The following is a 22,919-nucleotide window of genomic DNA, read 5'->3' on the forward strand; positions in this document are numbered from 1 at the left end:
CCCACCAACGCGCACAATTTAGTTTTCCTGTGTCTTTGGGAGATCGATTGTAAGTCCCTGTGACGGGAAAAACAATTTTGCCAAGCCGACGCACATACCGACGAGTGAGAACAACGTGTGGGAAGTAAGTGAGTTTTCAGCACCACAATTGTGAGCAAGCCCTCCACTGAATGTGCCCCAAGCAGACAACAGATTGGGACAACCGCATGGGGATGGTGCGAGACACCAGCGGCCAGAGCCGGCCAGGGAGCAGGTTCAAATGGCTCACCCTGGCAACGCTTCCTCCAAAATACTCAGGGTCTGATGGCGGCCCAGGTAAACAACATGTGGACTTGGATGACTCAGAGAGAAACGTGGGGGAAGGAATTAGTGATTTAAGGGCAATCTCTCTCTTTCCTCATAGGTTAGCACCATAAGTTCTAACAACTAGAGATCCATACACCAATTATTTTCTTGGCTTCTAGGATCCCAGGGCCATTTTACTCTGTACGTTATGTGAAGTCCATATAATTTCATCACTGCATTTCCATTTCTAGATTACTGACGCATTCTATTACGGCAGCCATCTAGACATGTAACGCCAGGGCACAATTCCCAAGGACGTCAGCAATCTTTTTGAACTTGAGAATTTGTAGCGACCTAGCAAATGTACCAAGGAATTCATGGAAAGTGAACAACCACTTTAAAGACAGCATGATTTGTCGAGTCAAGACACTCAGAAATGCCTTTGAGAAACTGTACTGTGCTAAAGACCAGGGGTTAGTTCTAAGTAAGTTGCAATTATTCTCATGGTAATCTTGTTCTAAAAACAAAGATGGCGGGTACTTGCTTGGAAGTCACATGCAGTGATTTGTGAAGGAGGCCGCTCTGACAATCCTCAAGATAGGGTTCTTCAGGGAAATGGGGAGGAGGTGGGCAAAAAGGGACGCTGTCCCTTCCTGCACAGAGAGGCAGAGACCCATCTGAGCCATTAAGGGTTGGAGCAGATCTGCTCTGCGGACCCTCATTCAGGAAGGTCAGATCTGCGCGCGGCACTGCGATGGGAACGCACCGTCATGGGGCCGGTTCAATCTCCTATTCGTCTCCAACTTCTCTTTGGCATAAAGCCAACTCCACTCCATGTAAACACGGGGCAGGAAGGACTCTAGAAAACACTCAGAGTGCTCCACGTGGAGAGAGCTAGCACGTGGAACACGAGATTAAGGATGCTAACGACACCACAATCAGCACCACCGGGCTCACGATCTAACAAAACCCAGGAGGAGCCCCTGGAACATCTTAACGGTTGCTTTTCTGTTCGTTCTCTTGTCTGTTCTCTTGGAATTGAGTGGGATGCAGTTTCAATTTGCCCAAGTATCAAAGGACATTCCCGCATTAATACTGGCACCTGCCCGTTCATGCTACTGCCCAGGGATGGGGTTAAGAAGCCACTGGAGGCTGTGCTCTTACTTTCCTCCGAGAGGTCATTCTCCTCTGCCTCTCTCTCCATGTCCTTACACCAGCCTTCCATCCTCTTGGTCTCCGTGTGTAGCAGCTTCACAAACCACGAGCCGTCCCTGCGGCACGGAGACATCCTCCCGGTGTCTGCCGTCTCGACGCACGGCTCCAGCCAGGGCTCGGGAGGGGGCAGGGTGGCAGTGTCCACGGGCGCCCTGTAGTCCTCTCTGTAACTAAAGACCCCCTGGGTCCGGACAGTCCTGACCGCCCCGTACTGGGTGGGCGTGCTGGGCTCCGAGTGCCGCTGGAAGGCGGGACCAAACTGCAGGCCCTTGTCCTCCATGGTGACGCGTCCCGGGAAGCCCTCCAGCTCCAAGTCTGCTTGGACGGCGGCTGTCACGCTGTTCGAGCGCTTAAAACGTCCATGTCTGCGGAGGCGGGAAGGAAGAAAAACGAAAGGCTTTCTGAGATGACTTTCTGCGGCACGCCTACGGCAAGCTCGCACACAGCACTCCTGCGAGGCAGCGAGCCAGCGGCTCAAGGGAAGGTGAGCGTTTTCACCTCTACTGCCGCTGCTCTGGGGTCCCAGCTATGAAAGCACATTGGGTTTCGCTCATAAGCAACCTCTGACATGCACCTACGTCTCAGTGCCTACATAATGCCCACTTAAGACGTAAGTGTACTGGAGGGCACCGTGAGGAGAGCGGCCCGTGAGACCCCCCTGCCTTGGAACAGTGACCTCCCTTTGCAAATCCGCCACAAGTTTACGAACTCCCGTGTGTGGCATGCAGGTAAAAGTAAGGCCGCGTTGCTTCTTTGATATAAATAACTTCTGTACCCTCTGCTTTCTGGGGACACATTTCAGGACGTGAGTTTCTCCTCCTTTCTGAATATCTTAATATCGTCTCCATTAAGTCTTTTATGCAAAATAATGAATCTGAGCTCTGACTTTAGCAGGTGTTTGAAAAACATTTTCATCGTATGTATTTCGAGGCCACCCATGCCTGCACAGCCAATTACTGAAATGATGGGTAGGAAAGGGCTTGTAATTGGAGTCCAGACATTTCTGGGTGAGAACTCTGTGTGTGTGTGTGTGGGGGGGTACATCCACACTGTACCCTAACTAAACATTCTGGCTTCTCCCCATTTGAACCTGCAGATGGCAATAGCTGTGAGAGCAGCTGGTTAATGAATGTGCCACTTACTTTCTTTGCTGGAGGCAAACAAGAGAGCAAGCCAGGGATGGGACGGAAGGCAGCAAGCCCAGATTCCCCAGTGCAGAAGCCGTCCAGCCTCTGAGAGGTCTATTGGGAGCCTGGAAGCCATTAGTTTGTGGTCTGAATATCTCCGCAATCAAAACCTTTATGGGTTGGGTCCTAAAACCCTCCAATGAGAATGTCACCCAGGACCTTACCAGCTAGATGTGAACAGAAGTTGCAGATGTAATGATGCTCTCATTAAAATTCATTTTTATGAAATTTATACGTTATTTTAAATACAAAAGAATAGGGGCGCCTGGGTGGCGCAGTCGGTTAAGCGTCCGACTTCAGCCAGGTCACGATCTCGCGGTCCGTGAGTTCGAGCCCCGCGTCAGGCTCTGGGCTGATGGCTCAGAGCCTGGAGCCTGTTTCCGATTCTGTGTCTCCCTCTCTCTCTGCCCCTCCCCCGTTCATGCTCTGTCTCTGTCCCAAAAATAAATAAACGTTGAAAAAAAAAAAATAAATAAATACAAAAGAATCATCCTGTTCTTGTTGCAAAATAACACTATCCTAATAGACATCTCTTACTCTGTAGTTGAAGTCATGGTGGCTAAGGTCTTAAACATCTTTCCTTATTTCTCTTTCTTTTCCTTTTGACATTATTAGGTGAGAAGGCATGCATCTGGTCGACCCTCAGGCTGATGTGCTCTTCCTTTGGGTGAAGAACTTGGCTTTCAGAGCCATCAGATTTCATAGGCAGTAAATTACTTTAGAAATAATTATTCCCTTGCCTCTTGCAAATACAAGACACAGGCGGATGCTAATTCATACTTGAACGACATATTGAAAAGTACAAATATATGACCCTATTTCCACGAGAGGCATGAATTATTGATGGTCAGCATGATCTAGGTGTTTGCAGTCAGGTTTCTAACAGATGGTTCCTGCTGGGGAACCTCATACCCCTAACAGATCCTTCCTGCTGGGAACCTCGTATCCCTAAAAGACCGTTCCTGCTGGGGACACCGTATCCCTAACAGATCGTTCCTGCTGGAGACCTCATATCCCTAACAGGTTGTTCCTGCTGGGGACCTCGTATGCCTAATACATCGTTCCTGCTGGGGACCTCGCATCGCTAACAGAGCACTCCTTCCTGCTGGGGAACCTCGTATCCCTAACAGGTTGTTCCTGCTGGGGACCGTGCATCCCTAACAGATGGTCCCTGCTGGGGACCTTGCAACCCTAACAGATGGTCCCTGCTGGGGACCTCGCATCCCTAACAGATGGTTCCTGCTGGGGACCTCGCATCCCTAACAGATCACTCCTTCCTGCTGGGGAACCTCGTATCCCTAACAGGTCGTTCCTGCTGGGGACCTTGCATCCATAACAGATGGTTCCTGCTGGGAACCTTGCGTCCCTAACAGATGGTTCCTGCTGGGGACCTCACATCCCTGACAGATCGTTCCTGCTGGGGACCTCACATCCCTGACAGATCGTTCCTGCTGGGGACCTCGTATTCCTAACAGATCACTGCTTCCTGCTGGGGAACCTCGTATCCCTAACAGATGGTTCCTGCTGGGAACCTCGCATCCCTAACAGATCATTCCTGCTGGGGACCTTGCAACCCTAACAGATGGTTCCTGCTGGGGACCTCACATCCCTGACAGATCGTTCCTGCTGGGGACCTCGTATTCCTAACAGATCACTGCTTCCTGCTGGGGAACCTCGTATCCCTAACAGATGGTTCCTGCTGGGAACCTCGCATCCCCAACAGATCGTTCCTGCTGGGGACCTTGCAACCCTAACAGATGGTTCCTGCTGGGGACCTCGTATCCCTAACAGATTGTTCCTGCTGGGGACCTCGTATTCCTAACAGATCACTCCTTCCTGCTGGGGAACCTCGTATCCCTAACAGGTCGTTCCTGCTGGGGACCTTGCATCTGTAACAGATGGTTCCTGCTGGGAACCTCGCTTCCCTAACAGATGGTTCCTGCTGGGGACCTCACATCCCTGACAGATTGTTCCTGCTGGGGACCTCGTATTCCTAACAGATCACTCCTTCCTGCTGGGGAACCTCGTATCCCTAACAGGTCGTTCCTGCTGAGGACCTTGTATATTTCAAAGGGGCTGATTACCTCTTCTCATCTTCCACCTGGACACCGACAGAGTGGTATTCCCGCAGGCCTCGGCTCTCTGTGTCCGAATCTGTGGCTGTTTCCACCTAGTATAACACAGAACATCTTATTTTAGAACCATGACAGGGGACCTGGGTGAGGGACTGTTTTTTTGTGTGTGTTCATTTGCTGTAATTAATTGCACATGTAATTAATACAGAGTTGCACTTGACCCAGTAAAAATCACAGAGAGAGGGAAATGCATTGTAGTGGTGTAATTACATTGCTACTGCGTTTCATCAAAGTTTACATAACTCCTTGAACTCAGCGTTGTGCTCTGATCTCTTAAACCTATGCAAATACAACTGCTTAGCTCAGCTAAGGCAAGAAAGAGGCTTTGTTGGGTTGCATTATTATAGGGCTGAAAAGCTCCTATCACACCCTACAGTGGAGAAAGTAAGTACAGCACGAACCAGAGAGAGCTTGCAACAACATAAGCAATTTAATGGAAGTATACTGGTGGCGGTATCCACATACAAAAACACACGGCAAGGACTTTCAGTGTGTACCGGGGACACTGAGGCAACGTCTCCGACTGTTCCCACCTGCAGGTGTCTCCTGTTTGCTACCAGGACTGTGTGCAGCAAGGCCATGTCAGAACACAGCAGAGACTGCATTTCCCATGGAGTCCTGATCGTGGTTCTCCTTGCCAAAATCTCTCCCAAACCCAGAAAGCATTTCAGGACCACGAGCAGGGACACACGAGGGAACTCTGAGACACTCCATTTTGTGGAAAACAACAACAACAACAACAACAACAACCTCTCGGTGCGAAAAGTCTGTGAAACCAAAGGTTAGTTTAATCGTAAATATTATCCTGGCTACTCAAACATCCCTTTCCTTTTTCCCAGAAAAGATTACTTACTATATCAGTAGGATTTTGACCCCAATCTAAAATGCCACAGCTAAGTTGTAAAACACATTTTTTTTCTTAAAAGTATTAATGATTGCCACAAGGGTAAGATATAACCCATTAAACAAACAGTTGTGACATTCTCTTCTGTGATGATGAGAGACTGTCGTTGTAATTTGTGGCTGTCCTATGGCTGAGCTCATACCATCGAGGGCCAACTAAATTTGTGGCAAAGAGAAATGATCTTGATAGCTGATATTTGTTTTAGGCTTACCCCGCACCAGGCACTGTGCTAAGAGCATAGGAAGCATTATTGCATGGAGTGCCCACGATACTCCTGCTGTTACTTCCTGCCACACTGGACAGCTGAGAATCAGAGAAGGTGAGAAACTTGCCCAGGGGTGCACAGCTCACTAGGGCAGAAGGAGGGTTTACACCTGAGTCTCTCTGACTGTAGCACCAGGCTCTTCCTAATTGTTTGCAGCCGGAATAAATCCGGCCGCGTGAAGACTCTGGCACCCCCAAGAATCACTGAGAACACCCCCTCTTACTGCTGGAGTCCCGAACATGTGCACACAGGTCGCACCTCCTTTGTGTCGCGTGGTTTGACATGGGGTGACCCCTGGGGGAGGGACACTGTTGAATCAAAATCCTATCCCCGCTGCCGTCTCTCCTTCCCTCTCCAGTTTTAAGGGGGTCATGTCTTTGATGAAGTTCACCTTCCTGGTCGTGGAGACTGTTACCACTATTATCTTACACAAAGGATCACAATAAAAATTAAAGTATTTGGAACGTCGTCCCCGTCAGAGCAAACAGAGCTGCCTTGTGTCTTATCTGCTTGCTATTCCGTTTTATGAACACGACCTAATTTATCTGTAATCAGTCTTCGCTGGAGGGGTAATGTGCTTATTTCTAGTTTTCTGCCATTATTTATGCTGCTGCTATAGATATGGGTGTGCACGTGTGTGTGTGCTTTTGTGACTGTTTTCACAGCACAGGTGATTTCTGGGTCAAAGGTATTACTGTGCTTGACGATTTTGGTCGATGTCGTCGAATGTGATAGACTCATAATATGGGGGAGATCACTGCGTACATATGCTTTTAGAAAGACTTTTGTAATGGAAAGAGCACAGGGTTTTATCACCAAGATGTTCAGAATATTTGCTTCACTTCTACTTTAGGATTTTGGTCTACCAAATTACCTTACTCTGGCAAACGTGTGAGGCGTTCATCGTAGTGGTATGTAGAAGGTGAAACACAGCGGGTAGTCATGGAGGAGAACGGTGACATGGGGTCGGGTATGATTTGCTCAAGACACGGAACGCTATGCAGTTGCGACACAGAAGATGCTTATGGTCCAAGGCACACTAGCAAGTGGCGTGGACGGTACAGTCGGGAGCTGTGTGCGTACACACGAAACACGCACATATTCACGGGCATGTGAACACGTTGCATAAGTGACTGACGCATACAAGCAGACAATAAGACATTTTCTCCCCTTGTCCCATCTGCACATCCCCTCCGCTGGACCCCTCTTACGTTCCTAGCAAATGAGGAGAGTACAGCTTCTGGAGTCAGGTTCTGCTACTGCCTGGCCCTGTGACCCTCCGGTGAGTCTCTTAGATTTGGTTGAATCTCTTCTTCCTCGTCTCAAAAATGAGGGGACATCGGACACTTCATTTAATTGTAAAACGCCACAGGAAGCCAGAGTCACGTGTGTCTGTCCACAGCAAGTGTTAACGCTCTGTCTTTGCACCCCAACTGTTAACAGTCAGGTGTGTATGATATGGACATTAAATTTGAGGAATTTCACAGATTTACAGTGGTTGTCACGTGTAACTTTCTTGAGGGAAAAACGTAGTTATCCCTATTTTCAGAAGGTAAGGGCTGAGGGGGATGGTAAAATCATGTATCGCCTGGATGAGCTAAATATTTATCCATTTTGGAAATCCTGGGACCAGAGACCCTTGTATAGATGGAAAAAAAAGCAAATTTAGGACACAGGAAAGGAATTACTACTTTACACAGTGGGAAGGAAATGAAAGGAATGTCTTCCCAAGAGGAGACTCTGGCTAGAAGGGTCGAGTGATCTTAAAAGGTTTGAGAACTATAGACCGATGTTCATTTTCACAAGACGGGCCACAGACTAGGCTTCGAGAGGAAAGCTGTATTTTAAGCGAACTCTTTCTGAAGGGCTCCCTGATGCACGGGGACAGACGCCTCCCCAGTCACCGCAGTAGGTGGCGAGTGCCGTCACGGAAGACCGTCCTGGCTCTGCGCACCCCGCAGTGGCTCTCCCAGCATAAGGCCGGAGCACTGGAAGCGGAGCCGTGTGCCGTGGGGAGAGGCAGGGAGGGGGGCTTCTAAATACGGTCCATGCTGTTGCGTGCGTGTGTGCGTGACTGTGTCCGTGTGTGTGTGACTGCGCGAGTGTAGTGTGTACGTGCAAGCGTGCGCGTGCATGTGTCTGCGTGTGCATCCACATGCCTGGCTGCACATGGGAGCACACGTGTGTGTACGTGTGACCATGTGTGCTCCAGCAGGTGCACAGTGAGTCTATGCACACAGCACATGCACGAGCATGCTTGCACATGTGTGTGGGTATGAACACGTGAGTGTGCGTGTGTGAGGTGTGAGCCCACGGGTGCGTGCGTGTGTTGCGTGTGCATGTAGGTGTGTGCAGACACGTAAGCACAAGTGTACACAGGGGTGTGTGTGTGTGTGTGTGAGCGTCCAGGCACACATGTGTGAGCATGTGTATGTCAGGGAGTGTGAGCTGGACGGGAGGCGGCCCCCGTGCGCCCTGGCCCCCGTCTCCTGCACGTAGGGGTTTGTGGGAAGTCAGCTGACGAGCTGCTGTCTGAGCCTCGCTTCCCCGGGACCCAAGAGAAGGGTCCAGGCAGGCAGCCGGAACCGCCGTGGGCCGCGGCTCCAAAGGCGCGTCTTTGGCGGCTAAACGCAGATCGCTTCCGCTCTGCCTTCAAGACCTGGCGTGCGGCTGGGCAGGCGCTCGGTGGCTGTGTCTCCCTCGGGGACCTGTTCCACGTCCAAGAGAGAAACGTGATCTGCCGGTCTGCCTGCTGGGAGAGGCTCAGCGCAGCTCTGAGAGCAGGTGGCGGTGGCGGGGGGGGGGGGGCTTGCGGGGACGTGCGGCGGCTCAGGCTGGCGAGGGAGAAGTCCACGCCGGCGGGCAGACCCACGCTCGCTCAGCCGGACGTTTGAGTGGAGTAACGAGGGGCCTGCATCGATGCCTCCGTCCAGTCCCACAACCCAGGGCTGCAACAGACCGTCACCGCTCGCGCGTCCGGCCGGGACAGCTGAGGCGGGGGGCCTGCGCGTAGAGCCCAGCCGTGGCGTCCGGGGACAGGAGACACCTTGCGAGGACTCACAGACACAGACGCAGACGCACAAGCAAAGAAACCCCGTGGTGACGGACCGATCACAGACACGAACAGAAGGGGAACACGAAGGAGAGAGGCACGCGTCACCGTCGAGTGAGGGAAAGGGGGGTGGGGCGTCACGGTACTGCCTCTCACGCGGCTAACGCTGAGGAAGGCCTGGGGTCCTTTCCCCAAACCCGCAGAAACGGCGGGAAGATGTCGTGCGGTGTGCGTCATCTGGTGTCCTCGTGCAGACGAGAGCCCGCCGTGGTTGTGGGAGCGTGGTCGGCGGTCAGGCGGGCCTCCCCCCGGGAGCCGGGCCGAGCGTGGGCGACGCTAGCCACCTTCCTCTACAGGCGACGGGACAGACCGGGGCGGACTGTGCTCGTCCACGCGAGTCGCAGGAACCGAGCCCGGTCAGGCTCGCAGAGGGCACCGTGCGGCCCTTCCCTCGTTTCTCCCGCAACGCCCCCCTCCGTCCTTTGACGCTCACGGCCGTGTACCCGGAGGCAGGTCCCGGACCCCCGAGCCTCAGTCTCCCCGTCGGTAACTTGGATGTGGTAACGACAGCTCCTGGGGGTGTGAGGTGACAACGGGCACGTACTGGGGAGCCAGGGGCACGGCGGTGTCCCGAGCTGCGCCTTCACAGCGCGGCCGGCCGGCCGCTCCTCCGTGCCCTCGGGGGTCTGTGGGGTCTTGCCCTCCGCTGAAGTGGCCCCTCACCCCGTTTCCTCGTGCTTTCCTCTTTGAGTGAGCTGCCTGCACTCCCACCTGTCACTTCTTTGACTTATTTACGCTAAGACGGGTTTCTGTGACGACGTGTCCTCTTGGCTCCTCCGTTCTTTGGTCTGACAACTGCCAGGTTACAGGCTCACAGGATATTGTGCGTTTTTTCTGCCACAAAACAGAGCTGAGTCCAGCACACGCGCGCACTCACACTGGTTCTCACGGACCACTCGGCCACCGTCACCCGCGCGCCACTTATCCGACATTTACCGAGCACTTGCTATGTGCCAGGCGCTGTGCTAGGCGCTGGGGTGTGAAGAGGGGGAGGGGCAGCCCTCCCAGACACGCGCTCCGGGGGCAGCTCCAGGAAGGGCTTCTGGGGAGGGGTTTACGCGGGAACCGCGGGAAGCAGTGAGTGGTGGCAGCGGGAGGAAGGACGTTCCCGCAGAGGAAAGGCGTGCTTGCGAGAAGCACAAAGGGCCACGGGGCAAGTAAAAGTGTGGGGGCTTCTGGGGGGGGGGGGTGAGGCGGAGGCAGGAGGGGGCACTGCCGAGCGGCCGGGTAACGAACGCGACACGTGTTCCTGCTCTTAGCAGACAGTGTCAGAGGCCGACATGCCCCTCCTTGTCCACGGCTGGCGTGGGCAGCCAGTTGGAAGCCGGTGGCAGGGGAGAAGGCCAGAGGGTGCAGGGGCGCCCGGGGGTGTGGAGCCAGCCTCCTTAACTCAGGGACCGCACACGTCTTCCCTGGAGACGTGACTTCAGAGCCAGGACGGCCAGGGACCCTGGAGCCCCACGTCCCACTGCTGTGGCCCCGGCAAGCCCGTCGACTGCGGCGTTACCGGCCTGGTTTGAGCCTCGTCTTTGCCCTCATCAAAGTGGCGTTAATTGCACATCACTGGGGAGGCGGTCAGTGGGGAGCACCTAGCATAGCGCCTGGCATATAGAATCAGGACAGAGAGAGGTGACAGAGCGTTTGTATGAATAATCCAAAACAGGGAGAGAAAATAAAAATTCATGCGTACTTGGCTTCGGAGTATAACTTGGTACTTACATCTGACCTTGGGTATGGCTGATGTTCTGGGAATTCAGAATCCTAAACAAAACAATGAAGCCACAGTGTGGAGACCTGGTTCAGACGACCTAGTCGAGCGGGCGGTCTCCCCAGCCTGCTCTCCCGTGTCCCCGGGATGCCCGACACGTCGTGCCCCCTCATGTCAGTGCCTGGCACGCGCGGCCCCCGGTCGGGGCTCCGTTCACCCTCTCCCTGGCGGCCAGGAAGTCCTGATTTTACAACTTCCGGCTGCACACAGGCTGAATGGAGGCGAACCGTGCTTGGAGAGCCTCGCCGTGCGGCAGAATCTTGTGGGGAGAGTCGCCGAGGCAAGACAGGGTCGGCGTGAGGGTGACCTGTGCCCCTGACTGAAAGGGGGCTCCTGGGTCCTCACCACGTGCCTCCCGCCCCCTGCCCGGAGACCGCGGCACCCTGTGCAGGCAGCGCGTCGGGATCTCGGGTGGGAATTGGGGCCTCGGGGTGCCGTGATCCCTCGGTGGTCTGAAACTACGGGCCTGGCTTTGCCTCCCCCACTACAGGCCCAGAGCGCCCCACGGCCGGCGCACGAGCGCCTTCTGGGGGCCGTGACCTGAGCAGCTGTGGGCTCGCCTCAGTCTTTCTTCCTTTTACCGTTTTATTCCCAATGCTCTTTCCCCCCACTTAAGTGTTTGGCCAAAAGACTGAAAGGCTTTCAAAATACCAGGGTCCACCAAAAATACCATCCTTCCGCAGCATCAAAATGAGCTGTCTGCACACTCTCTAAGCGGCCGGTGGCCCCTAGAAATTGCCCTGGGGGGTGGGGGGCCCAGGGTGGCAGGGGCGGGTGTGAGGCGGGGGCCCCAGCTGCCCCCCGGGGGGGGGGGGCGCCTGGCTGCAGACTTGCAGGCTGCGGACAAGCTGGGCCCGGCTCTCGCGTCGGCGGCCCTCAGAGGCCGCGCTCCCCGCCAGGGCCCCAGGGCGGCCGGGCGCCATGTGTTAGCCTACGCTATTCGCAGAGCCCGCTGAGCAGGCGGCAGAGAGAGTCTACCTGGATCCCGATGGAGGAGCGCCGGCTCTTGAGGAAGTCCTCCGCCTTGGACACCAGGACGGCCTTGTCGCTGGTCCGCGTGGAGCCGCTCTGGCCCTCGGCAGCGAGGCGCTGGGCCGCGGCCGTCTCCAGGGCGAGGCTCATGGCCTTGTTGCTGTCCAGACTGTCCGTGGAGTTGTAGAGGCCGCGGCCATCCTGGGGCCACGGGGACGCCCTCTGGGCGCGGCTGTCCTGGTAGGCGTCCTGGGTGGACTCCGTGCTACTCTGCGCCGTCACCGAGATCAGGGGCTTGGACGTGGTGCGCGGGGGCACAGGCGGCGGGGTCTTCTTGTAATTCGCGTACGACACGGCTGCGAGGGAAATCAGAGTCCCATCAGCAGAAGCACCTTCCCCTCCCCCGCCCGGAAACCGGGTCCCCCGTCCGCCCCCCTACGACCCGCCGGGCCTTTCGGAACCCGGGGCCTAAGAAGTAGCGCAGACCGTGGCGGGAACCGCGTGCTCACCGAGTCCGCACAGATACACTCGTAACAGAGGAAAAGGGTGAAGCCCCCCAAAATGCAACAATGGCGACCGGACTAAGGGAGTTCTGACTCAGCAGGACAGACGGCGAGCATCGTGGGCAATGCTCGTGTCTTCGCGCCCTGCTAAGAAGCACGACACGCTAAATTATGTCCAGATGAAGGAGGAATGTACTTCAAAGAAAACCTGTGTACGGAAAAAAGGTTAGAAGCACAGAAAACCTTCGCCAGGTCATCACCGAGGGAAAGCGTGGCTGACTGTTCTCTCCTCCGCTTCTGTGTTTGAGGAATGTTTGTGATGAGCAAGTTCTATTCTTCCAACGGACACGAATGTGATCTGAGAAGCTTGCTCCCTGTAAGGACATGCTCACTGGGAGTAAGCATAGGCGTCGGTGGAGAAGGGACACCGGGATCCCAGATCAACCCCCGGCCCAAGCCTCGCTCGCATGTGTGCCCCTCACCAGCCGCCCGTCTCCCCCTGTCCTTCACATCGGGCTTCTCCACCCCCAGCCACAGTCAATCCACTGAAGAATACAGACGCATCTGGACGTGGAGTTAAATTAAATGTCTCTGAACTCATTAGACACCTTTGCCAGTCTCAGCATGTTACTTATTTTTCAAGTGACGACGAACTAGTCCTTTTTCACATGAATGTGTTTTCCATTACAGCTGATGATTTTCCTTTTTTAATTAAAAAAGAAGTTTAATTTTTGAGAGACAGAGACAGAGTATGAGCAGGGGAGGGGCAGGGAGAGCTGGAGGCACAGAATCTGAAGCAGGATCCAGGCTCTGAGCTGTCAGCACGGAGCCTGACGTGGGGCTCGAACTCACGAACCGTGAGACCATGACCTGAGCCGAAGTCAGACGCTCAACCGACTGAGCCACCCAGGCGCCCTGATGATTCTTCTTTATGTGGAAAGAGAGCCCACAGAAGTGCTTCTGAAACAGACTCCTTCACCACGGTGCAGTGCAAAAACGCACGCACGCGGTCCATAGGCAGGTGAGGGCTGCTGTGTGCCCGGCCGCATGTGCATGGGAGCATCTCCTGGGGAGCACTTGGCATCCCCCCCAGCGGGGAGAAGACTGGGCAAGTTTCACCTACGATCTTCAGAAGCTGTCCCGAGTCACCGTCCTGCTGCGGCACTTGGGAGCACAGGATTTGCCCCGTTCTGTTCCTGAGGATTTCAATGCCCTTCCCTGTTCCCCATCCTCTCCCCCAATTACTGCTTAATCTGTGTTAATGGGTTTTCCTAATAAATAAAACCTCAGATGTCATTCCAAATAAAAGTCGGCAAATGACAAAATAAAGCGAGTTTGTCACGTCAGGATGATTTGAGTTTACAGGCATCAAAACTGCACGTGAAAATTTATGAAACGGACACAGTTTTAAACGAATGCATCAAAAGAGACTCTGGAAGGTGGGGAACAGATGGAGGGAGACAGTTTTTGGAAACACAGGCTTTGAACTCTGTCTACACAGAGGAGCATCTAAAATCACCTTTCTTATTTTAAAGATTTCCCCCCTAATGTGGATCAAGCTCTAAAGGAAGATTATTGAACACGGACCATACTCGAGCCGTTATTCTAGGAGATTCAGACACGCACGCGGTATGGTTCCTGAGCTCAACCACAAACTGCTTGACGTGTTGAATGTAAGGGTGCGGGCCTCGGGGGTGGAGGCTGTTGGTGCCTTCTCCGTGCCGCTGGGCACCGTGCCCTGTCCCGGGACATCCCTCTCATCTCGTGTCCTGGGGTCACCTCTGCCGAACCCCTGCCTTCCCCGGAGGGCTTGGACATCCTCCTCCGGGAGCGTCCCGCCCTTGCTGTCAAAGTGGCTAGGTTGGCGGCAGAGGGCTCGGTCTCCGTCGGATCTCAGGGAATCACAAGGGCACTCGCCCCTGCACCTACCCACTGAAGTGTGGTGGGTCTGCTTGGGCCTCTGCCTGTGAGACGCTCACTGCAGCCGCCTGCCCTCTCCCGCCCTCCCCGTTCCTTCTCTTCCTCTCCGGCTCCCACAGCTTCCCTGTCACTAAACTTCAGAGGCCACCAAGCCCTTGCTCTGCTGGACTCTACCTCCTTCCCCGCTCGCCAGCCGCCTCCCAGCCCCACGCTCCTGAACCCTGTGCGGCTCCCTCTCGGGCCTGTAGGGATCCACAGGAGGGTCTCTGTGGGACTCACCGCAGGTCAGCGGGCAGGTATCTGCCGAGGGCACCGTGGGCCACGGTGGGGCTGCTGCCGGGGAAATCCACAGAAGTGGGCCCGCTGGCCCCACGGGCTGCGGTGTTCAACCTCAGAGCTGCTAGGAAGCCCCTTCCCCCCCCCCACCCCCGCCCCCAGCTCTGGCCCCGCCCTGCAGTCTCAGCGGAACCCTCTGTGTGCGGGTACCCCCGCCTTGGCTGGCCCTCCCCCCGCTTCCTGGCCACCCTCTTTAGAGGCTTCTGCAACAGGTGGTCGGCGACAGATGCCTGGGTTCGGACCCCAGTGCAGCCTGCTAGCGGCCGGTGGGACATTCGGCAACAGCAATTTCAACAAAATCTGCGCATCTGCCAAGTGGGGATAAAGCAGCCCCCGCGCTATGATTTGTTTCGAGGGTAAAATGTGTGAGCACACTGATGGCACCTGGACCGGCCTGCGCCCATGTGCGCGGTCCTTTGCTGTGTCCCGTCCCTCCTCTGTCGCACAGTGTCTGCCTCCTCCCAGAGCCAGCCCGTGCCCCGCCCTTCTCCGTCCTGACCTTCCGCGACCTAAACTTTTGTTCTTGATCCTTAAACAGCCCACTTGAAAGGGTCCATCTCCCCTTGGGAGATCACATCCAGCCTTTGTCTTTACCGTGTCCTCCTGTGTCGCTGCACCTCCCCGCCCCCTCACCTGCACCTTCCCCACCCACCGCCCCCCTCACCTGTACCTTCCCCGCGCCCTCACCTGTACCTTCCCCACCCCCCTCACTGCTTCAAGGGCCTCCAAGGACAGCATGCAAAGGCCCACTTTCAAGTCCCCAAGCCTGTGACTGTGTTGAGCCCCATTTCCCCTCTCACATTTACTGTTGGATCACTTCATCCTATTTCTCCAGCACGGCGACACATTCCCTTCCGGGCTTCAACTGTTGCCCCCGAGTGGCCCCAAAGTCACACCCTCCTGAGCTGCAGCTCCCATTATGGACGGGGACAGCTTCTGGTCTGCGGCCCAGTTCTCTCAGACTCAGCACTCAACTCTCTCTGTGGCTCATCTTGCGCAAGGGCACCCCTTGGGTTTGTCCTCCAGACGGGACAGTGATCCTCCCTGGCCCCAAGCCAGTCTTGTGCAAGCTTCCTCACTGACGTCTGTGAATGGACTCTGGTCTGCTCCCCTGGCTTCGCTCCCATGCTCCTGAGTCCTGAGCGCCCCACCCTTCCTCCTCGTGGCTGTTGTTGGCCTCAGTGATCACCGCCCTCTCCAGCCCATCAGTCCTCTGGACCACACACGTTCATGCTCCACAGACATCACTGCGGGTGCCCCTCGTGGCGCCTGTCTCTCTTGGGCTCTCGCCTCCTTCCTTTTATTTCCATCTTGTGTCTCATACGGGAGGCCTTCCCTGGGCCTCTCCTGACTCTCAGGCCCAGGAAATCTCCGTCTCGGCCATCCTGGCCCCAGGCCTACATCCATGGCAGCATTTCTTTGGGCGAATGGTAGATACCAGACTCTGAACTTGTTCGCTCCGGGGAGACGTGTGGTACCTGTGATGCCTGGGGCCATGCCTGGCACATAACTGGGCCTGGATGAGCTTATGGAAGAATCCCGTAGCTTTAGGACATGGCCATGGTCGCTGGGGAGAAGACATGGCTGAGGTCCCGGGAACTGTGGGGTCCCTCCCCCATCACCAGGGGCTACGTGGTTTCAGAACAGGTGAACTGCAACAAGTGAAACGAAAACTGCAGAAGACCCACCTTCTTCACGAAGCTTATTTTTGGCGATGGAAAAACAAGCTACGGACATGTTTGTGCTTCTCAAACATCAACACAGAGGAAAAGAACTTCTGCCGTCGATAAACTTAATTTACACGTACCGTACAGGTGCACGGAGGGGAAACACCAGTGGGTTCTGAGAGGAGCAAGGCCCCAGGGCACAGAGAGGCTTGGCCGGAAATCACTTTGAACATCTGGAGGGAGTTAAGCTGTGAGATGCAGAATCCCCAAAGCTGTGTCGGGTCGGAAATCCCCGCTGACCCCGCTGACCCAGGAGGAGGCATGAGGGGGCCTGAGAGTCAGGGGCGTGAGGGAGGGAGGAGCAGGCAGGACTCCTCCCGCCCAAGGAGCACGGGGTATGAGGACTGCCCGCGCTCACAGGGCAATCAGCGGGCAGCATTTGGGAGAAGGGCTCCAGGAAGCGGTCCTGGGGCAGGTTCTTAGCACAAGGGCAAAAGGGCGGAGGTCTGAGTGGGCAGGAAAGGAAGACACTAGTGAATACACTGGCATTCGGGGCGGGACCCCAGGCCCGGGGGGAAACGGAGAGTCAGAGCAGCTGGACAGCACCCTCAGCAGACGTCTCCGTGGGGCTGAGTCCATTTTCTACCCGATGCTGTTGGTGGACGCAGGGCTCAGATGGGACCCGGTCAGATCTGCTAACGGCCAAGGCCCCTGCAGGGAGACCCTGGGGGAGCCCGGCCACCAGGCCTCGGCAGCTGACGCTTGCTCCGGTCTCTGACGGATCACAGCTCGCTCTGGAGGCCGGCGGCACCCACTCTCCTCGGGAGAGCGTGCCGTCCTATGTCAGCGAGCCGCTCCACTCTGGCAGCCACAGGGCCCTGGACCAGGGGTACGGATGCATCGGCCCAGGGGAGGCTGGAGAGGGGCCAGGCTGTGCCTGTCTATCCGTCTGAGCGGAACCGAGGTGCAGCGGAAATGTGCAGAGGCGGGCGCCCCGCCCTGTTCTCGGTTCCGTCCATCACCGCGTGTTCAGCCGCAGCCGCCTGGCAGTGCTCCGCACGGACCACAGGTGCATGGTGAGCAAGGGCCGTGCCCTGAGGATTCAGATTTGGGGACTCTCGGGTCCCCATGTTAGACACTTCCGTGTGTTAGCCAGGGCGCTCCGCTGGGGCGGCCTGGCCTCCGCTCTCTGCCAGGGACGTGCTTGATGGTGTCACAACTGGGTGGGCATGGGAGGCCTGCTGGCATGTAGCAGGCAGAGGCCAGAAGAGCCCCCCCCGCCCCCCAGCTGGGAATGCCATGGTGCTGGGGCTGCAAGTCATCTCCTGCTTCCCAGCGGGTCTCGTGTGCTCGTCCGTGAGATGGAGGGACGCGCGGGTGGGTGGCTCATCAGGCAAGAGCTCGTCATTTCCTTCTACTTGGTTACCCGTGGTGGCAATCCCGCTTCTTCCCAACCCGGATGAGGATTCAGAGTGCACTCCTTGTCCTTGAGGAATTGAGGCGGCCCAGTTAAACATCGGTTTCTCACGAAGCTTCTCTTACTACTACTTCATAATGTTGATGTTTCAGGGTACTAAGTGCGGCATATACACACGAGTAAGAGAACTGAGCGGGTGAGAGCGTGAGGAAGGCTCGCTGACGGACCATTTCGTGTGACAACACAGACACTGGGTCCTTGCTTCCACGCTGACCCGCCCGGCATCGTCCACCTTCTGCAAGGACAGTCTGTCTGTAATGCCCTGTCCCCAGACTGCACTGGGCCGGCAGAAGGTAAGCACGGCCCCCGGGGCTCTGCGTGACACTCAAAGCACACAGGTGGCTGTGCTGTGGCTCCCGGGTGCAAATGCTGACTGAAGAATTGTCCTGACCTGGCGGTAGTGGGGGTGACGATGAAGGACAACAGAGAAACACAGGACTGCGGTTAACAGGCGACGTCGGCTGTGACACGGGCACACCTGTCCTCGCCACGCTGGCAGGAGCTGGAAGGTGCTCAAGAAATCCCCAAACTGGCCACGTTCTGCTGCCGTGTCCATCTCGTGGCACTCAAGGACCGTGACACCCCAGGGCCACGTTCTGCTGCCGTGTCCATCTCGTGGAGCTCAAGGACCGTGACACCCTGGGGTCAGGCACAGCGGAAAGATCCACCCAGGACGTGGGAGCACAGCCACTCCTGGAACCCACTTCCAGCCTGGCCGCTAAATGGTCACAGTCATCCTCAGACATGTCCCTAACCCTACCCCCAGGCACTCCCAAACGTATTGAGTGCCATTTGGCAAACCAACTGGACCTCCCGTGTGGGTGGCCTGTAAATAAAAACGAAGTTCCGGAGTGTTTTAACGTATGTCCACGACCACAGGAAAACCTCACGTCGCACCTTCCCACCTCATGATGCTACAGGGGGTGATACGAATTCTCGAACGGGTTTCTGTGTAAAGGTGCGCAGGGGAGCAACACGCTCCGTTGAGACGCTGGCTAAGGCTGGGCAGTTCTTCCCAGCCTGCATAAGGACCGTGGGCTGCACGCAAGAGCGACTTTCTCTGGGTGGCCAGAGAGAGTTTACGCCGTCTTCGCGCTGTGTCGTGTGCCCGCACGCGGTCTGAACGGCCGCTGCGGCGGAGGCGTGGTTCGGCGCCATCAGCGCGGTGTGTGTGCAGCAGCGGACCGCGGAGCCAGCTCGCTGGCCGCCGGAGAGGCTCTGGATCAGCTTCGGCGAGTCACATTCTGAGCGCGTCTGGGAGACTCACGTTCCTCCGCTCGTCAGCACAGCTGACTACCGGGGTGTTCGTTAGGGCTGCTCTCGTCTCCTAGTAAACACTGCAGGAAGTATGTCCAATCTGACGCTTTTCCTGTTGCTTAAAAAAAATCAACTGCTTCCAAGATAATCACGCATTTTCCCTGTCAGACCACCGAGTTAATTGTGTAACAACAGAGTCAGCTTGGGGTGTTCTATGGATGCTGGGCCCAAGGACACCCCGAAAGCTGGGCCGGGGCAGGGGGTGCAGAGACCTTGCAGCTCCTTCTGTGTGGGCACCGAGGTCACATGCATTCCAGGCATCGTTTGAGCGGCCGTACCGTCAGATTCAAGGTTCCCGTGAACACTGAGCTTGAGCCTAAGACTCTGGCGCCTCCGTGCTCACCATCAAATTGAAGGGAAGGGCAAAAAGACACAGTCGGCACCAGAGCCTCGCGGAAGCCTGAGGACAGACTGGCCCCGGGGGGACAGGGAGGGCTTTCCGGAGGAGATGGGCTTGGGTGGGGTCTTGGCGGAAGGACAGAGCGGGCCACGTGGGAAAGGCACAGCAGGTGCGCCCCGAGGGTGCGCGTTCCCCCGCGTGGACTCTCAGTGCTCGATACTGGAAGCCGTGTGGAGTGGAATCAGAATCAGTGGGTCAGGAATTACCGATAACACTGCTCTCATTTAAAAGGTACTCTACGGGGGTGGGGTGGGGAAAATGGGTGATGGGCACTGAGGAGGGCACTTGTTGGGACGAGCACTGGGTGTCGTATGTAAGCGACGAGTCCCGGGAATCTACACTGTCTACGCTGTATGTTAGCCAACTTGACAATAAATTATACTAAAAAATAAATAAATAAAAGGTACTCCACGGTTTACTGTGGCTCTCCCCAGTGGTCTGGAGGCTCTCACTCAGGGGACAAATTGACTAATTACATTAGTTTTCTAGGGATACTATCTTGTTCCTTTTTAAGTGTCAGAGTTTTCTTCGAATTATTTATTTCCAGGGGAAAATAGCAAATGGCCTTTCTACTGTTCTTTCTTCCCCCAAATGGAAAAAAAAATGTGCTTTAACGTTCATACACTTGCCTTGATACACTTTAGTATTTTAGTATCTTGACGTAGTAATGCGGTCCTGGCCGGTGATGCTCATAGCTGGGTACCCTAAACTCGCGGTGGCCGAGCAGTTACAGAATCTTGGGACTCATAGACGAGGACACACCGGCATCTCTCCCACCAAGATTTCTGCAAAGGGAAATTCCGTTTCTAGCTTCCGTTCCGGTCCACTAGAGCTGAACTAACTCTTCCTTGCTTCCGACATACAGTTGGGTAACTGTGTGATCTTGGACAAGTTAAATTCTCTCGGCCTCAGCCTGCTCATCTGTGAAAGGGACTACTCAGGATGTCTCCTTTTGTGCTGTTGTGGGGATGGAAACACACAGAAGGCACGTGCAGACGAAAGCGGCCAGCAAGGGCAGCCGTTGTTGCGTCCGTGCTCAGAGGACAGAAACAAGTGCTGACAGCCACCGTGAACTGGGTGCCATCCCTGCTTTCTCTGCAGATTGTTACCAAGTGTCCATACGGATATTCAGGAGATCTGACCGGGGGTGTGCGCCCGCGACCAGCCACAGCTGGGGGAGGGGGCTGCAGCAACACCACGCTGAGCACTTCACTTCTCATGCAGGCTTCCGGAAACCTCGCCAGGTAGGCAGCATTTGTATTCCCATCTCCCAGATGAGAACACAGAGGTAGGTTCCAATGGGTTGAATCACTTCCCCGAGGTGAGCCAGGAAGCCGGTGGCAGAACTGGGAGAGAAGTCCCCCTCCCGTTACTGGCGGTAATGAGCCTTTTTTCTTTCTCGGACCACGTACAGAGCTGTCTGATTTCTCACGGCTTGATCTGATTTTATTCCTCCACAGTGCATGGAAGCCCACTGGTGTCCTTGCCCGTCGCAAAGGGGACTGGGAGAATCATTCGTTGTTTCAGCGAGAATTTCCTCTTAATTTAGTCAGTTCCAAATTTTCAAAAAAAAAAATACATTTGGCATCGGAAGACATTGTAGATTGTCTTCCCACTCTCTGATGCAGATTGTTTGGAGGGACTGTTAACTAATGGGATTAAGACCCAGACAGAGGAAATTAATTGTAATTATCTCTCAATTCTTCAAGTGATGGGAACCAGTGAAAACTATTTTGGGGAAGAAGGCCTCTTGTATTTCCTTCATCGCCTAATGAGAGATTTCCGTGGTTCACGGGAAGTTCGGAGGGGACGCCGAGAACGTTAGAGCGTCCACATCACGGTAGCGTGGGAGCACAGCCACGCGCAGTTGTTTCTGCCCTCCGGCCAGTCACCCTTCTGGCAGAGCACGAAGGTGTGGCCTCCTACTCAGAACTGAGCACGGGGAAGTTTCGCTCCCTGGTCTAGCTGAGTAACAGTGGTGTTCAATGACTGTCCCGTCTCAGCACCGACCGGCCATCTGGATAGAGGGAGACGATGCCGTCACTCTGCTGGCACGTGACTTGCGGTCACAGGGCTGGGACAGCAGGTGCCACTGCCGGCCCAGAGACCCAAGCCCAGCCAGCTCAGACCACAGCGTTCTTTGCTGCTTGCATGTGAATAGGAAAAAAAAAAATCCTTGAACGCATATGAAAAGATTTCTGTTTGTACAAAGGTTTTGTGGAAATAGCTCACATTTGATAAACTTTTACTAAGCCTACACAGTATTATTATTTTTGATGTGGATCACTGTGTTTAATCTCCCTGAAGTCCTAGAAGTGGGAACGGGTTGGCAGCTCTCAGCCCCACAGATAGTCAGTGGGTCCCCGCGGCCTCGCTGCTGGAGTTTGTGAGCAGCCATAGTGAGGGGGGCGTCTGCCATCCTCTGGGACCTGCTCCGCGAAAGCGCCCATGGTGACCGCCCACCAGAACATCACTTCCCTCAGGACATCTAGGATGGTTACCGGAGGGCCCGGGGAAGGTTCTGGGGGAATAATTCAGGATCTGAGGAACCCACACCCCCACGCAGAAGAGACACGTGCGCTGGTGGGACATTGTTAAGCCCCTGAAAATACTTATACTTGTCCACGTGACTCCTTTCTAAGGGCGCCATGAGAAACCCAACACAGACTTAATAGAAGTAAATGGTACTTAATGTTTTGAGAATAACAAATACCGTATAAATTAATATCATATGAGGAAACAGATTTAGAAATACACATAAAAACTTGCAGGCACCCAGATATCAGACTTATTACCACGTTAGTACGGAAGTCAATGAGATTTGCATTTTAAGGCATAAGATAGGCCTTTCGTGTGCATTTTCAAAGTCCCTACAGCCTCTCCCAGTGGTTCTATACCCATATGCGTGTTCCCCCAGAGGGTCCTGAATGGGAAGTTTAGTATTCAGAACAATAAGTTGCTTTTATATTCCTGGTTAATTGAATGCTTTTTAATTTTAAAAGTTAAAAATTACCTATGAGTCGTGAGCTTTTGGTAAATAAAACTGCAGTACATACAATATGTTAGGTAAAGTAATATTGAGACAGAATTTTTTAAAAACGGAAGTAAATCAGTGTTTTCATTGCTACATCGATCTGCTGTAATGACAAAGATTTGTTGGTACCTACGATCTTGTGGGCTAGAACCGTGTGTCCTAAATGGTGTGTCGCAGTGAGAATTAGAAGCTTGGAAATATCGTCGAAGATTTAAAATGATCATCGGATCATGTTACTTTACCGTCAAGAATTACAATAAATAATTAAAGAAACAATCTTAGCCACTCAAGAAAAACATTCAATTATTCAGCTGGATAGTCTGGGGATAATAATTGACTCTGTTCCGTGTGCGGGAATACACAATTAGAATATATTCACCGGAGCTAATAATTATTAATTATGGGCATTGTTACCTACCATT

At 54.6% G+C, this 22,919-nt stretch overlaps 1 protein-coding gene across 1 annotated transcript in view; it reads right to left on the bottom strand.

Annotated features, from left to right (window-relative positions):
* The window catches only part of DLGAP2 (DLG associated protein 2), a 177,838-nt gene that overhangs the window by 21,328 nt on the left and 133,591 nt on the right, over positions 1 to 22,919 (bottom strand). The window contains exons 6-9 of the mRNA XM_047091590.1: positions 11,850 to 12,199; positions 10,823 to 10,864; positions 4,772 to 4,857; positions 1,450 to 1,865 (exon numbers count right to left, since the gene is read on the bottom strand). Coding sequence (XP_046947546.1) covers positions 1,450 to 1,865; positions 4,772 to 4,857; positions 10,823 to 10,864; positions 11,850 to 12,199 — 894 coding nt within the window. The remainder of the gene's footprint in view (positions 1 to 1,449; positions 1,866 to 4,771; positions 4,858 to 10,822; positions 10,865 to 11,849; positions 12,200 to 22,919) is intronic.

The sequence above is a fragment of the Lynx rufus genome, unplaced genomic scaffold (genome assembly GCF_022079265.1).
Source record: "Lynx rufus isolate CCGP_SWC_20201006 ecotype Redwood Valley unplaced genomic scaffold, mLynRuf1.p SCAF_3, whole genome shotgun sequence".
NCBI classification, from domain to species: domain Eukaryota; kingdom Metazoa; phylum Chordata; class Mammalia; order Carnivora; family Felidae; genus Lynx; species Lynx rufus.